Source organism: Prunus avium, chromosome 3 (genome assembly GCF_965620075.1).
Source record: "Prunus avium chromosome 3, drPruAviu1.hap1.1, whole genome shotgun sequence".
Classification (NCBI taxonomy): Eukaryota; Viridiplantae; Streptophyta; class Magnoliopsida; order Rosales; family Rosaceae; genus Prunus; species Prunus avium.
The window spans coordinates 4,951,283-4,968,684 of record NC_142286.1 but is presented as its reverse complement, the minus strand read 5'-3'; the positions used below and the strand labels follow the sequence as shown (position 1 = coordinate 4,968,684).

Sequence of the window (17,402 nt, the reverse complement as noted above, 5' to 3'; positions counted from 1 at the left end):
AATTCATGTATTTTATTTTATTAGTAGTATTGGTTTTCTTTGAGTTACCAAAGAAACTATTAAATAAAATTCCTTTTTATTCAAAACATTCCATACTTAAAAAACTAACCACAACCAAAGCATTAAAAATATAAAAACAAACGAACCACAACCAAAGCATAAAAAAACCAAACATAACTAAACATAAAACATAAACATTAAAATCTTAAAAAATTCTTGTCTTCACTTCATATCATTCACCGTCATTGCCTTTCACCGCCCATAAATGCTCCATTAAGTCAACTTGACGGCGTTCATGAATATACGACGATTGCATCTCCGTATATCGATCAATCATACGGTGCATGAAACGACCATCTCTAACCAATGGTTCATGCTCCAATGGTTCTCCATTTGGCCCTATGGGTTTTTCATAAATTCTTGTCAAAGCCGTGTTCATGGGATCCTCTTCATACACCTCTTCAGCTTCATAATCATACTCATCCTCCACAATCATGTTATGGAGGATGATGCATGTCATCATTATGCTCCTCAACACCTCCTCATCAAACATACGTGCCGCACCTCTAATGATCGCCCACCGAGCTTGGAGGATACCAAAGCACCTCTCCACATCTTTTCTGTAACTCTCTTGATGGGTAGCAAGTAGTTTTTGCTTCTGGGTTCGGGGATGCGGAATTGATTTCACAAATGTTGTCCACCTCGGGTAGATGCCGTAAGCTAGATAATACCCAGTTTGGTAGACGGTATTATTGATTTCATATGTGACTTTCGGGGCTTCTCCTCTCAAAACATCGTTGAACACCGGGGATTGACCTAGGAAGTTCAAGTCATTTTGTGATCCAGCAACTCCGAAGAAGGCGTGCCAAACCCATGTATCGAATCCTGCAACAGCTTCAAGGATGATACTTTTTTGGCCTTTCCGATTTCCGTAATCTCCCTGCCAAGCGGTTGGGCAATTCTTCCATTGCCAGTGCATGCAGTCGATGCTACCAATCATTCCTGGAAATCCTCTCGTTCGGCTTTCTGTAGAAGTCGTTGCAAGTCCCTGGGCGTAGGTCTGCGCAGGTAGTCCCTGGTGTACAGATTTTCGACTGCATCGCAAAATCTAACCAAACTCTCCAAAGCAGTGGACTTCCCCATTCGGGCAATCTCATCCACTTGATCAGTAGATGCACCATACGCCAACATTCGTATAGCAGCTGTGAACTTTTGTTCGGGAAGCAGTCCCAAAACACCAGCACAATTTCTCTTTTGAACAAAGTATTCATCATAATTGCAAATATCATGCATGACTTTATTGAACAAATGTTGTTGCATTCTATATCGCCCTCGAAAATGAACATCAGAGTACAGAGATGTTGGGATAAAATAATCTTCCATAAGATTCTTACCCCGAGAATGCCTATGTCTGTCAACATTTGCTGCACGGCCTTCATGTGAACCACGACTGCTCTGGTTTTCTTCATCAAGCAAAGCCACAGCCATGACAAGTTGCTGATCTAGATCTCTCTGGGCTCTTTTGCTTGCAGCTCGTCTACGCCTTCTTTCTCTTATTTCTCGCTCTTGCCTCTCCAAGACCTCCTCCATGTCCGACATTGAGAATGGAATATGGAATCTGAAATATGAAATCTAAAATCTGAGAAATGAAATTTTTGAGAAGATGTAGTGTGAGAGGTTTGTGGAGCTGAGCCTTAGTTTTATAGAAAAATTTAGGTCGATAGACATGACACGTGGCGCAATTTTATAGGGTGAAAATCTTATCCGAAATTTGAAATTCAAATGAAATTTTTCGGAAATGTGAAATTCAAATGAAAAGGTGAAATTCAAATGAAATTTATCTGAAATTTGAAATTCATATGACATGTGGCGCAATTTTATAGGTTGAAAATCTTATCCGAAATTTGAAATTCAGATGAAATTTATCTGAAATTTGAAATTGAAATGTTCAGTTGAAATTCAAATGAAATTTATTTGAAATTTGAAATTCAGATGAAATTTATATGAAATTTGAAACAAAAATTTATCTGAAATTTGAAACTGAAAATCTTATCTGAAAATCTTCTCCGAATATTTTATCCGAAAATATTGTCCAAATTAATTGTTTAGGTAAACAAATTTGTGAAAAAAACAAAAAATTGAATAGTACTTGCCCTTTGCCCGAGCAACTGCTGGAAGTGCAACTTACTATTTACAAGGGCAGACACTATTGAGGTGAATAGTGTCAGCCTTAGCCCCCCCTTGCCATAGCAAGGGGTTGACTGCTGGAAGTGCCCTTAGAGCGTAGCCCCCCCTTGCCATAGCAAGGGGTTGACTGCTGGAAGTGCCCTTAGAGCACTTCCAGCAAGGAGGGCTAGGGGGGGGGGGGGTTTGGGCCAAAATCCGTTTCCAGCAACAAAAAGTTACCCGGGCAGAGTGTGGGACCCAGCAATTTGGGCTGGCCCTTGTGCTGGCTCGAGGGCAAGGCTGACGTCAGCGTATTTGATGGGCCCGCTACAGTACCCCCAACAGCCAGCTTCCACGTGTCGACACCTGGGCTCTCCGATCTGATTTTTTCCTCCAATCCAACGACATCCAATTTGTATGCAATAAAAAAAATGAAAAAAAATCGAAAAAATATTTAAAAAATACCCAAAAGTTCTGAATTTTTTTTCTCTATAAATACCTACCAAAACTCTTCACTTTCAACACCTTATTTTCATTTTCAACATTTAAGTAAATGTCTTTGTCCTTTTACTTTTATTTATTTTTATATTACTCCATTTACTTAAGTTTACAATGTAAATAAGGAAGTACCCCCCATTTGGATTCAAATAAAAATACTAGAAAATCAAATTCCCACCAAATCAAAATATGAAAAATCGGTTTTAGTACAAAATACGATTTAGGCTAAAAATGATGGCTCGTTAAGTCAATATAAACTTCATACTAAAATCCCATAAAATCAAGTTTTCTTATTTGATGTGTAAGGAACAAAAGCCGCCAAAAATTATCTTGAGAAAATGATTATTCCGAAAAATCATTTTTCATACTTAGTCAATATTGCACCTCCGCTAAAAAATTTCTAGATCCGCCAGTGCACGTAGGAACCCAAAAATCTTACCCGAAAATATTCTCCAAAATAATTATTTAAGTAAAAAAAGTTGTGAAAAAAACAAAAAAATGAATAGTAGTTGCCATGGTAAAGGGCAACTACTGGAAACACACATAGCTTAATATGGCAAGGGCAGCAACTATTCACGTGAATAGTAGCTGCCCTAGCTCCCCCCCTTGCCATGGCAAGGGGCAAACTGCTGGAAGTGCTCTTAAAAGGTACGATTTTGATTTTGTCCATACTCAAACCGTGTTTTCTCCCAACCCTTTAGACTCAAATTTTAAGTTTGCAATTTTATTTAATTGTTTAAGAATGATTTAAGTCTAATTTTTTTTTTCATGGATAAATTTTCTTCATTAAATATTTTTAAATAACTTCATAATTTAATCTTTTGAACAATTTAACCTAGAAAAATTGAAATTACATAAATATAATTTTATTTGAGAAATAGGTGGGTATTTATAGAGTTTCGGGGTTGGATATGATTTAGATTAATTTAAAATATTATTTTAATCGTTGGATTTAAATTTCAGCCCTTGGATCTTTTTTTTTTTTAACCATTAAAATAGTTTGGATTTAATATGGATCATTGATTTGGTTTACTATTGAAGTAAAAATATATAAAAAAAGGATGCGAACCAACGTGCGACACCTGGTGCGACAGCTTATGAAGCACCAACAACGCGGGCCCCATTGTGTTCCTCCTTGCACATGGGCTGCATCATGGTTGTGTGGGCTCCACCAAAAAAAGCTGGACTAGTATTTGGCTCCAACTTTGAGTTTTCTCAAATTTTAGCCCCTTACTTTCTTGGGTTGGGAGAGAAAGTGGGCTAAAATTTGAGATTTTTTGGGTTTAGCCTCATTGGTTAGAGATGGCCTAAACGACCGGTTTTGAACCTCTGTATATAGTCCCCTCATTATAGATTCTCCCTTTTTTTTTTATTTGGATACCAAAGGGGGAGGGGGGAGGGGGGTTTTTCTCACACACACATTGTCATGGTGTCACGGGGTTTCAAACATGAGACCATTGGTTTGCAAGTCAAGACTCTTTGCACTAAGCTAGACCCCGTTAGCTAGAAGCTCCCTTCTTTCTTATTTGCTGAGTACTAAGTAAATGATCAATGATGGAGTCAACATGAGGGTGGTCAAAAGAGAACGGATTATTGGAAGGAGAAAAGGCTACAATTGCAAGCTCAACCCCACGTGGCGGCGTTTAGAGCATTTGACTTATAAGTTACTTCTCTTAAGTATTTTGGCAATTGCAGTTAGGGGTGGGCACAGTTCGGTTTGATTCGGTTCTCACTTCAAATTGAAATTGAAATCAGTACTATTTAACTGGTCTGATTTGGTCTAGTTTTAATGAAATATTTTTTTGAAACTGGCTGGTTCTATTTGAACTGATTTTGGTCCAATTTTCAATTCTGAATTGGATTATTAATATTAATTTTTTACAAATTCCAACTAAAATTTTATTTTTTGAGCTTGAAAATTAACAAATGATCCAATTTCATACAAAGAGAGATATTGAGCCTAAAAAGAGAGATGTTTTGAAGTTGGACTTGGAAAAATATTAGTTATGAGATTAAAAATGTAGCATTGAATTTAAATAATTTTGTATTAAAAAAAAAATTATACACAACTAGTCCAGTTTGGTCCAATTTGGTTTGATGTAGTGTGTAACCAGAATCGAAACCGATTGGAACTAGTTCGGTCCGGTTTGTTGACTTTTTTAATCAATCGAATCTTCTTTTTTTATTCTTTTTTTTTTTTCATCCGGTCCAATTCGGTGTTACAGTTTTCCTGACACTTTTTTAGTCCCCTAATTGCAGTCTTTTCTTGTTCTTCATTTCGGAGATGGCCAATGCTAGCTTGTTTTTTGCTTGCAGTTGAGCTTGTGAAGGTTGGAGGGGGATCCAAAAACTTGTATTCATAGAAGGCTGTAGAACAATTGTTGCCAGTGCATTTATAACTTAAATAATGTATTTTTCTTAGTTAGTGTGCACTGTTTATTATTTAAGTAAAGACATTTTGAAATAATGTATTTTGAAAACTACTCACACAGATAATGGGTTTAACAAACCAAGAAACACTTTGAGGCTTCAATACCATCATCTTTTGTAGGCTTCCTCCTAAAGCATTTTGCTACGAGTTTGAACAATTTGACACCAAAGACATAGCAAGGGTGCTCTGGTGAAATTACCAAAGGTAGATTGCTCAATAAGCTTTCTCATGAAACTTTAAATAAGGGTGAAGAAAGACTAGAATATCTTGACAGCACAAACTCTCTTCTTTCACAGCTCCATACATAAAGTGTCTGCCAGTAACATCTTGCAGCAGAAAAAATCTTCGTGTAGATGTCACACCACTCCTAACCTAACTAGGATTTGACCGCTTGAGCTCGAGGCCTCCAGAGTCCCAGTCTATACTTGTGGGTGTATTTCAAGATCAGCTTCCTCTGCAAACAGGAAATCAGATATCAGATTTCTAAATAATGTCTGTATGAAGTAATCAAATTATTGTCATCATGAAATGAACCACAAAGACAGAAACTTTAATTTGTTAATGTCCAGCGGGCATGTGTGTCTCTTTAGAATAAGTGATAAACTCAGAGATTGATTACGTGTTTGCAAGGGATGCCAAGTTTCTTCAGCTTGAGAGTACGAGTGACAAGCAGCTTTTGGAAGTCACCAATCTCAGATTCAAGCTTGGACACATGGGATTCCACACCATTGCCAATTCCATTCAGAAACTCTGGTATTCCAACCTTCACTGCAAGAAAAACAACCACACAAACCCAATTTTTAGGTTTCCCACTGAACCTATTGTTCAGAAGTTTATCTCTTCTAAGTTTTCTAACGAAACCTCCATTTCATTTATATAAAAAAAAGGGTTGTTACTCTGACACTTAGACTGCCCATTTTAGCCTACCACACAAAATTAATCACTTTCAATTCCCTTCAACGTTCTCAATCTTTTAGTAACCGGAAGAGAATCAAGCAAAATTTCTTGATCGCAAAGAAAAGGTACAAAACAGAACCCAAATCAGATGTTCAGTAGTCGAGAGAAAAATTCCTTTCAACATTCTCAATCTTTTAGTAACCAGATGAGAATAAAGCAAAATTTCTTGATTGCAAAGAAAAGGTACAAAGCAGAACCCAAATCAGACATTCAGTTGTCGAGAGAAAAATTATTCATTAAATAGATGGTTACATCAACAAGAAACATGAACTTACAAAACCCAAGATTTCACTTGCCATTCTTTATATCCCCAACTTTCTCAGCAACCAAACAGGCGAGGCAACATAAGCATACCAAACCACATTGGGCCATTCTTCATTATTGTTTTTGGAGAAGTGATCAATAAAGCTTCTCACTTCTATCAAAACCTAAATATAGAGCATTACAAAATCCCAAACTTTATGTTCTCGTTTCTTTCCTCTTCTTCAATTTTTCAGCATCCAAACAAAACCTCTAATGCCACCTAGCTACTTAGCCACATAGACATTGTATCATTTAAATTTGAAGAAATGCAAATCACTAAATTCATGAAACCCAAGAAATCTTATTCTCTATCATTTGCTTGGGAACCAAAGAAATGTGGAAGGATCAACAAATACGTATCAAAACCATAAAAGCAAAATCGCTTACCTAGGTATGGGTTTGATTTGGTGGAGAATTTGGCAGACCCGGTTGTTGAATATGGTTCCAAAATAGCTCTTGTGCCGAATAATATTTGCCTCCATGCCATCTTCTGTTGAATAGAAAAGTTCAAATTAACAAAAACACGCACATATAGAAGAATTGAACACATACACACGCATAAACCCTGAATTCAGCTCACTGAAAATCCAAAAAACTTGCAAACAGAGCAATGGAAGAGAATGAACTGACTGTGTGTCACTCCCGAGATAAACAGATAAGGAAATCCTAGAAAATGAGATAAAGCTCAAAACTTACCTGATTACCTGGAGGAGGGCAGCTGAAAAAGATCAGTTGAGACTGTGACTCTGTACGTGAGACGGCTCAGTTACGGGAGAGGGACGGGAGGTTGGGTGGGATGCGGTATGGGCTTAGTGTTTGTTCCGCTAAAGTGGGCTATGGGAAAGCACTAAAATTGGCCATGAAAAGCCTCGTTTTCATTAGAAGCCTACTTTATTTTTTTTCTCCATCACAATTTGATATGTATGACATATTATTTTTGTATGTTCGTTAAACTATGATTTGCAGGAAAGAGAAATGAGTCCATATATCCACCCTAAACACTGTACTCCAAATTTCCCCAAATCTATCCTCATACTCTATTTTTTTCCTTTCATACCTGACCCATTAGGGTTGAAATCCCAAAATCACCCTAATCAATGGGGATGCAAAAGAAAAAACGAGTCGAGAATCACTAGGTACTTTGTAAGAAGTTACTTTCAAGTATTTATTTTTCAAGAAACACTATAACTTATAATAAAAGCACATATGAACAAAAGAGGCTTTTTTAAAGAGTGCTATTATTTCCACTTCGTGTCCTATTTCCATACCCACCTAATCCTCAAATTTTTAAAGGCAAATTTACCCCTATGTAAAATGACTTCTAAGAGCACTTCTAGCGGGTCAATTTTGCTAGGGTAAAAGGGATCCCAGGTTGGGATTAAGCTCCCCAGCAATGAAAGGCAGCACGGGCAAAAATGGGTCACATTTACCCAGGCAAGCCCAAAGGAAAGAATTGCCTAAGCTGCCGCTTGGGTTTGTTGATGTCATGCTGACATTAGCGTGACGTCAGCAACCAATTTAAATACAAAAATATATATAAAAAATGCCAAAAAATTCAGAATATTTTTTTTTCTATAAATACCTAGCCAACATATTCACTTCCCACACCAAAATTCCGTACAAATTTCTCTCATCATGTCTCATGTGAATAGTATTTGTCTTTACTTGCCATGGTAATGGGTGGTAAAGCAAAATAAAAAATGGTAAGACATACACTATTCATGTGAATAGTGTCTGCCCTTGCTTGCCCTTGCCCTTTGCCATGGCACCATCGGTTGAAGTGCTCTAAGGACTGAAATAAATTCTTCTGTTTGTGGCCCTTCTTTTATCATTTTTTTGGACTCTTCATCTTATGTTTGCTTAAACGACACCGTTTGCTGTTCATCTCTAACTCAAACTTGGTCAGTTTTATGAAACAAGTAAAATGTAAAAGGTTCACACTGAAACCCTCGTACTTTTATTTTTTATTAAAATGTAAAACGTTTGTTGTCCAGCTGCTTGTTATTTTGCACGAGTTTGCCAAACATGCTGTACTGGAATTTTTTATGCTTCTGCAATATCCTAAAAAAAGGAAGCGCTATTTTGAAACTATAAAAGAAGTAAAAATTGGAATATTGCAGAGTGGGGATGTTGGTGATCACTGATCATTATCCATATGTCGGCTTCTTTTGAAATTTATGTAAATTAAAAGGGAATTAATTTGGGCAGATAATGTTAAAGCAAAATTCCATTAGGTGAAAACAAATTGATGGGTTTTACGGATGGCTTGGAGGGATGGTGGTGATGAGAGAGGAGAGGAAGAGGTTTGGGGTGACTTGGAGAAGAGGGTTGGATAATGGCGGGTGGAAAAATAGGATTTTGTTTTTTCAAATTTATATTGTGAATGGGAAGATAAGGTGAGGGGAGAAATACAACAGGAGATGAAAATAGAAGCACCCCTTTTAAATCGAACGGTCTTCAATGTCTTGGGCTTCTACAAAGAGACAAGGGATGGAAAATTCTACGGTGCGCTTGGCGCACTGATGCGCCAACTATTATGACCTTTGGATGAGTAATTGGGGCATGAGAGATAATCTACACCGTTGATTGTTGATTACCGGTTAACTTGTTGCTATAGGTAAAACAAAAGTGTAAGGATTGTAATTGTTGCTTTGTTTGGCTCTTCTCTTTTTGGATCAAAACCATTGTAATCTCCTTTGATATTTAAGATAATCTCTAGGTTAGATTAAGTGGTTGCTGGTTTCCAAAGATCTCTTCGATGAAAAACAGGTAAGAACATTTTGCATACACTCATTGATACACTAGGATTGATACAAACTTTAAAATCGTTTATGTTTTCATTATGTATCAATCCTTTCCTGTATGTATTAATCCTTTCCTGTATGTATTAATCCTTTCATGTATGTATTAATCCATCCATCGCAGAAATCAACTAATATAGTTTATTAGAAATATCTTCTCTGCACTTGGTTTCTGAAAAGATAAAATAGACTTATCCTCTGCATCTTACATTCTTTTATCAGACAAACTTTCTTGAAACTATTGTTCTTCATGGAATCAATAGTTTCATATTAGTTTCACTTGGTTCAAACTATTATTTTTCTTTAAAGTGAAATTATATTCTTCTTGAAACCAAGTCCTTGTCTGAACCTGTTTTTTTATATTGAACTCCTCTTTATTGAAACTTGCTGTTGTGTTCTTTCTAAATACTGAACTTAGTTTTAATGAAGAGGCAAGCATTTTAAACATTTGGCATCACGTTTTAAATCTCAGCTTTACTATGCTTCCTTGTTCATGTTTTTGAAAGATCATCATATCAGTTTTTAAACATTCAAAAACATTCTTCAGTCATCTTGAATTCTTGAGAGTTATGAGTATGATTGCATACACATAAAACTTACTCCAAGTTTATTCTCACTTTGATTAAATGACTGCTTTGGTTTCATTATTGTATTTATGATTAAAACCTTGTTTCAAAGTTCAAACATATTTTGGTTTTAACTCATAACTGTACACAGTTTCTTTTATCTAATTCAATCATTTGTATGATTGAGATAGACGAATTTTATGAAACTACAACTCACTTCATAACATCATATCGGGAGCAACTTATGCTTGGTGCTGTTGCAAGGTCGTGAAAAGAATCCGTTGCTGTGAAGTAAAGAAATGGTGCTTTGCTAGAAGGTTAGATAGTTAGCTGCCTATTGTGTGTAGTTGAGCTAATATCCCTATATTTCTTGTACTTTACAATTGAGTGGATTGAATCTTTTCCTGGCTTGGTCCCCCAGTTTTTCCCTTATGGGTTTCTGGGTTAACAAATACTGTGTCATTTACATTATTGCTTTTACATTGATTACTTGATCACCACCAGCAGTATTTGTGTTTATTGTCTTTTGTCACTAAGTAATAATTTTAAATTGGTGAGTTTTTATCCTAAAGCCTACTTCACCCCCCCCCGGTAGGTTTTATAAGAGCTAAGCTCCTGTTTTACAAAAAGACAAAAATAAAAACAATTGCTCTCTCCTTCAGTCAGAGACGTTTCAAGTCGACTATGGTTGGGTTTCTCATTCTTCTTTCTCTTCGAGTTCAATTCCTTCCACAGCAGCTCCTCTCCTCCTTCTGTGACAACGAGAAAGCGGCGACGACCACATCTCCTCTCCTCTCAGGTAAGTCTGGCTTCTTATTCTCCTTCTATCTTCTTACATCTCTCTCTGAACAGAGCCCCTTTGCCTCCTCTTTTCTCAGTCTGTTTGATTTTGATTCCTTCAATAGGCACTCCTCCTTCTGTGACGACGTCGACGAGATAGCATCGGCGACGTCATATCCTCTCCTCGATTCCTCTCTCATATCAGTTTAAGGTAAGCATCCTTTCCTTTGAATTTAGGGTTTTTTCTGTTAAATTAGGATTGTCGAATTAGGGCTTCTGAATTAAATTGGGGGTTGAGGTAGATGATTTTTCTATTAAATTAAGGCTGTCAAGGTGGTTGAGACTGTGATGGATTGATAGTTTTTTATTTTCTGGATATTTGGTGGGTTTAATTTATAAGATTCATTAATCGTTGAATATTGATATAAGTTTGGAGCTCATTGATTTGAATTTATTGGTCTTCAAAGCATTTTTTTTTTCTCTTGCTATAACTGCCCTGACAAGTTATTTACAGTGTGTGGACTTAAATTTCGACCTCCAATCTCTCACAACTCAGTTTGCTCTTTTTTTTCCTATATATATATTATATACATAGTGACTTCATGAGCTTTGTCTCATACAAAGCTTTGTTTAGGCTTATTATCAATTGTTGGATGAACATTTCATGTCTCGTTATGAAGTAATTTTCATTTTTGGGTTTTGCTTTTGGTTCCAATCTGGTGCTGAATTTTGGATTATTGGGAGGGTGTTCCTCTTGTAAATGATTGGTGTTTTTTTGTAAAAGTTTCATAGTTATTCAATTTGAGCTCTGCCTTTATGTTTCTTTTATTGTAGTTGGTCATTTCAGATTAATACTCTTTCAATACTAAATAGCCACATTTGTATGATTTAGTGTTTTGAGCTATCGCTTTTGTCTTGAAATTCTTTGGCATTAATCACTTTTTTGTCCTTAAGATGAAGCAACGTAGGACTCCTCTCTGGGTTTTTAGTTGGAATAAATGGAAAAAAGTGAAATTATTGGGAAAACACTTTGTGTTGTTTGTAGGTTGGGAATGCTTTAGAAATCATGTGGCTTTGACTTGGGCTGAACCTATAAAGAACTCAAATAACCAATTGGGCTGCAGTAGTTGTGGAAGTTGTGTAAGTTTCTAGTCTCAACTTTGTAGCCATGGTTCTGGTTTAGATAAGGAATATGGTCATCAGTGGCGGATCTACAGAGGCGCAAGGAGGTGCAGCTGCACCTCCCCTCGCAGAAAAGCCATTGTAGATGAAGAAATATGCCCCTCCGCAGCTCCGCTGGTGCGTCCACCATGTGCTTGATGTGTTGCCTCAAAGAGGCTTTCTGTTTATTGCGCAGCGCTGTGCAGTAGGCTGCGCCTGTTTGTTTTTAAAATTTCCTGGCCAAAACGAGCGTTTTGGACAAGGCTGAAATAAAAAATAAAAAAAAGGAAACGTGCACAACGAAGAAACTAAACCAGGCTTCTTGGTTTTAGTTTGACTTTTGTTGAAAGTCTTTTATATTATATATTCTCTAACCAAAATCAATATGATGTTGGCTAAGTGGTTGATCAATATGCTGTTGACTACTCGTTTCTTTTTTCTTCTTCTCGTTTTTTTTATAAAAAATTTCTGTTAAATTAAATTAAATTTTTTTTCTTTTCTTATTTGGCTCCCTCTATAATCGTATGATCAATAGCAAACTCGAGAATAAAGTGACTACGCGAATAACTCAAGGAAGAATCAGTTATGATTGTTTGTTTAATTGATAATTTGATATGCATTTTTTTTGGATTAATTGATCTTGATTTTGATTATATTAATTGACGATTTGATATGAATTTTGGTAGAGTAATTGTTTAACTGACATGAATTTATATACTATATAAACAATGATCAATTAGTCTGTTAAACATTGCCCCTTCCCTGAAAAATTCCTGAATCCGCCAGTGATGGTCATTATATCTTGAATTTGGGAATGTTTTGATGTTTAAAGCTGATAAGTGAAGTTATGTATAATTGTTTTCTATAATAATAATAATAATAAAAAAGAGCTAATAAGTGATGAATTTTTAAATATTTGCGTTGGTTGATGAAATCTGAGGTTATATTGTAGATGGATGTAGCCTTGTGCTATATATATATATATATATTTTTTTTTTTTTTTTTTTATGGCAATGCAATGTTCACCATAGAATTTTGCGTACGTGCTGCTCTTCAATAAAGAATATCAAATCTGGAAGTGGTATAACACTCTCCTTTTCTTTTCTTTTCTTTTTCCTTTGTTTAGTTTTTTTTCTTTTTGGCTATTTGCACGCTGTGTAAATTGTGTGTGTCTGAAAATCTGATACAACAGTGCTTCAAGACACTCATTTTATGTCGTTACTATCTCTCAGCTCTTTTTTTATTTTTTTTATTTTATTTTTTTATAAATGTTCTCATCTCGTCGTCATTACTCCTCTAGTTTGTCACTAGCATCCTCTCTTAGCTTGATCATATGGTTGGTCACATCGTTTCCTAAAACAAATAGAAGCTGCCAAACAATTTTATAATTTAGTGTCACTTTTAATCTTATATGTATATATAACTTCATGTATTTCTTAATTTCTTTTGTTTGGGAATATGTAGGAGGATTAAAATCATCTCAAATTTTGCAATTCATTGATCAATGTACCAAAAGATAGTGATGGATATTTGACAAATACGAGATGTAAGTCAATTGAGCACATTAAGGGATGTAGCAAAAACCATAAACATGGTCTTCTTTATGTCGGTTGTGACACTTGGGAGTACTAGTATACTCCCATTTTTATTGTTAACAAAAAAATTAGACATTGAGATAAGCACGTAAATTGCATTTACAGTTTGCAATTGTACCATAAAAACTATTGATCTGTTCTCTTTATGATTAATTCCCTGCCATTTATTCTTTTGTCAAATATTCATACAAATTATATACCTTGGTTAATCGTAGACATATTTATACAAACTTGGTTAATCATATATGTCATTGTTTAATCCAATTACCAATTGGTTAGCCAGTTTTTGCGATCAATGTATGCATATTGCCATGTTATTGGCAGCCCTTACAATTTTGAGAACGTAAATACAATATGTGATTTGTCAATGCAATTGACAAACAAAGTAGTCTCATTTGCATTCCGGTAGTGCAATTGACAAAAAAAGCAGTCCCATTTGCATTATAGTTGAGCAATTGCCGTTATATGTGCATAAATAATTGAAAATGGAAATACAATATGTGATTTTTCAATGCAATTGACAAACAGGTAGTGTAATTTGCATTCCAATCGTGCAATTGACAATTAAAGTGGTCCCATTTGGCAATTGCGTTGCAGTTGTCGTTATCTGTGCACAATTATGAAACATAGAATTTCTCACTAATGATAAATCCTTCATAATTAATGGTATGTTCAAAAGATTGTAATCCATGTGCAAAAAAACTTAGTAGAATGCATAGAAACATTGCTTAATAGAGTGCAATTGCATTTTTCCTTGCAATTCGTAATTTGTCTCCTAATTGGCATTCCAATTTGCAAAAACCGGCTGCTTGATTGGCAATTGCGAAACCCATGGTTTTACAAGGTTTGGGAATGTTCATGTCCCAAACGCTGTAAGATGGGTTCGTAATGTTGTAAACCATTGATTTTATAAGAATAAGGAGCAGTTTTTACTTAACGTTTTAATCAAGATGCAAAATCGCGTAAAGTGCATCCATATTCTTGTAAAAAGGGAATTTACAACATTATGGATTTGGTGAATCCAAATGTTGTAATCCAAGTGCAAAAACTCATAAACAGATACCAAAAATTTGTAATTTACGTGTTTTTGGATTCTCTTTACAACGTTGTGGCACCTTCATATCCTAAATATTGTAATATCGGTCTTTAATCTTGTAAAACCTCATGTAAATCATAATGAATAAATTAAAAGGATCTATCTTATAATATAAAGTTAAGGTTCCTTATAATCCATAATCTTATAATACTGTTTCTTATAATCCATAATCTTATAATACTATAATTTACATTAGAAAAGATCTATCTTACAATGTTAAGGTAAGGATGGATATTGGAGAAGTAAACACAACGGTTTACAATATTAAAGACCAAAGTTCCATAAACTTATAAAGTGCATTCATAAACTACAATTTTGTTGGATATAAGCGTTCCATAAACATGTAAAATGGATCATTAATCTCGTGGATTGCAATATTTGGGTTCCAATTTACGCGTTTTTGCATCAAGATTACAACCCTGAATGACCCATTTTATACAACCAAGTACAAAGGCCTTGGAGAAATTTGAACATATTTCACATACTATATATGCAATTGTCAAACGGGCAATGGTAATTGCATAGCGTAATGCAATTACCAAACAGGCGACGGTAATTGTATTACTAATAATGTAATTGACAAACAGTTAGTTGGAAATTGCAAAAGAATAATTCAATTGACAAACAGTTATTTGGAAATTGCAAACAAATAATGCCATTGACAAACAGTTAGTTGGAAATTGCAAACGAATAATGCAATTGACAAACAATTCGTTGTAAATTGTTCCATAGAATTGTAAAACCCATCCGTAATCTTGTAATATCGTAATTTACAAGGATAAAGACATCTAGTACAATATTAACTAGGGACATTAGGAAAGTAAATTGGGTCCTTATACGTGTAAACACAAATGATTAAATTATTAAGGTATCATATTACTCTGTTTAGGACAGTCATGTTCCACAAGATTGTAAAATTCACCCTTAATCTTGTAATATCGTAATTTATAATTATAGAGATATGTAGTATAATATTAAGGTAAAGTGGAAAATTTAGAAGGTAAATTGGGTCCTTATACTTGAAAACATGGATGTTTACAATATTAAGATCTCGTATTACTCTATTTTGGATAGTTATGTTCCAGAAGATTGTAAAACTCATCCTTAATCTTGTAATATCGTAATTTACAAAGAGAAGGATGTCTAGTACAATATTAAGGTAACTAGGGACATTAGGAAAGTAAATTGAGTCCTTATACGTGTAAACACAAACGTTTACTATATTAAGGTCTTGTTTTACTCGGTTTTGGACAGTTATGTTCCATATGATTGTAAAATGCATCCTTAATTTTGTAATATCGTAATTTACAAAGATAAAGACATGTAGTACAATATTAGGGTAAATGGGAACATTCGGAAGGTAAATTGGGTCCTTAGTATTGTAAACATGAATGTTTACAATATTAAGGTCTCGTATTACTCTATTTTGGATAGTTATGTTCCAGGAGATTGTAAAACTCATCCTTAATCTTGTAATATCATAATTTACAATGAGAAGGACGTCTAGTACAATATTAAGGTAACTAGGGACGTTAGGAAAGTAAATTGAGTCCTTATACGTGTAAACACAAACGTTTACTATATTAAGGTCTTGTTTTACTTGGTTTTGGACAGTTATGTTCCATATGATTGTAAAATGCATCTTTAATCTTGTAATATCGTAATTTACAAAGATAAAGACACGTAGTACAATATTAGGGTCAAGGGGAACATTCGGAAGGTAAATTGGGTCCTTAGTATTGTAAACATGGATGTTTACAATATTAAGGTCTCGTATTACTCTGTTTTGGATAGTTATGTTCCAGAAGATTGTAAAACTCATCCTTAATCTTGTAATATCGTAATTTACAAAGAGAAGGACGTCTAGTACAATATTAAGGTAACTAGGTACATTAGGAAAGTAAATTGAGTCCTTATACGTGTAAACACAAACGTTTACTATATTAAGGTCTTGTTTTACTCGGTTTTGGACAGTTATGTTCCATATGATTGTAAAATGCATCATTAATCTTGTAATATCGTAATTTACAAAGATAAAGACATGTAGTACAATATTAGGGTAAATGGAAACATTCGGAAGGTAAATTGGGTCCTTAGTATTGTAAACATGGATGTTTACAATATTAAGGTCTTGTATTACTCTATTTTGGGTAGTTATGTTCCAGGAGATTGTAAAACTCATCCTTAATCTTGTAATATCGTAATTTACAAAGAGAAGGACGTCTAGTACAATATTAAGGTAACTAGGGACATTAGGAAAGTAAATTGAGTCCTTATATGTGTAAACACAAATGTTTACTATATTAAGGTCTTGTTTTACTTGGTTTTGGACAGTTATGTTCCATATGATTGTAAAATGCATCCTTAATCTTGTAATATCGTAATTTACAAAGATAAAGACATGTAGTACAATATTAAGGTAAATGGGAACATTCGGAAGGTAAATTGGGTCCTTATACTTGTAAACTCGGATGTTTACAATACTAAGGTCTTGTATTACTCTTTTATGGATAGTTATGTTCCTGAAGATTGTAAAACCCATCCGTAATCTTGTAACATCGTAATTTACAAGGAAAGACATCTAGTACAATATTAAGGTAACTAGGGACCTTAGGAAAGTAAATTAGGTCATTATACTTGTAAACACAAATATTTACAATATTAAGGTCTCGTATTACTCTATTTTGGACATTTATGTTCCATAAAATTGTAAAATCCATCATTAACCATTGTTTACTAGAATAAGGACCCAATTTACATCCCTAATGTCCACTATTACCAATCTTTTGTAATATGGATCCATATTCTTGTAAATATATGATCTACAACATTATGGATTTGGTGAACCCTAACGTTGTAATCCATGAGCAAAACCTTGTAAATTGTTACCAAAAACTTATAAGTTACGAGTTTATGGATTCTTTTTACAATGTTTTGGTACCCTCGTATCCCAATATTGTAAAATCAGCCCTTAATCTTGTAAACCCTCATTTTACTAGAATAAGGACCCAATTTACATCCTCATGGTCCGGAGTTACCAATTCCTTG

The 17,402-nt window shown here is 34.7% G+C and overlaps 1 protein-coding gene across 4 annotated transcripts; it reads right to left on the bottom strand.

Moving 5' to 3' along the window:
• Positions 1–5,160: 5,160 nt before the first annotated feature.
• On the bottom strand, positions 5,161–7,211 carry LOC110751682 (uncharacterized). 4 transcript variants are annotated; one of them, XM_088250003.1, is made up of 4 exons: positions 7,052–7,211; positions 6,743–6,845; positions 5,715–5,863; positions 5,161–5,549 (listed from the first exon to the last, which is right to left on the bottom strand). In XM_088250003.1, exons 2-4 carry the CDS (start codon positions 6,840–6,842, stop codon positions 5,472–5,474), a joined length of 327 nt encoding a protein of 108 aa, XP_088106129.1. In that variant the 5' UTR covers positions 6,843–6,845; positions 7,052–7,211; the 3' UTR covers positions 5,161–5,471. The 4 variants fall into 4 exon arrangements, with proteins under 4 accessions (XP_088106129.1, XP_088106131.1, XP_088106130.1 ...); XM_088250005.1 differs by having other exon boundaries at positions 7,060–7,209; XM_088250004.1 differs by having other exon boundaries at positions 6,986–7,057.
• Positions 7,212–17,402: the final 10,191 nt, after the last annotated feature.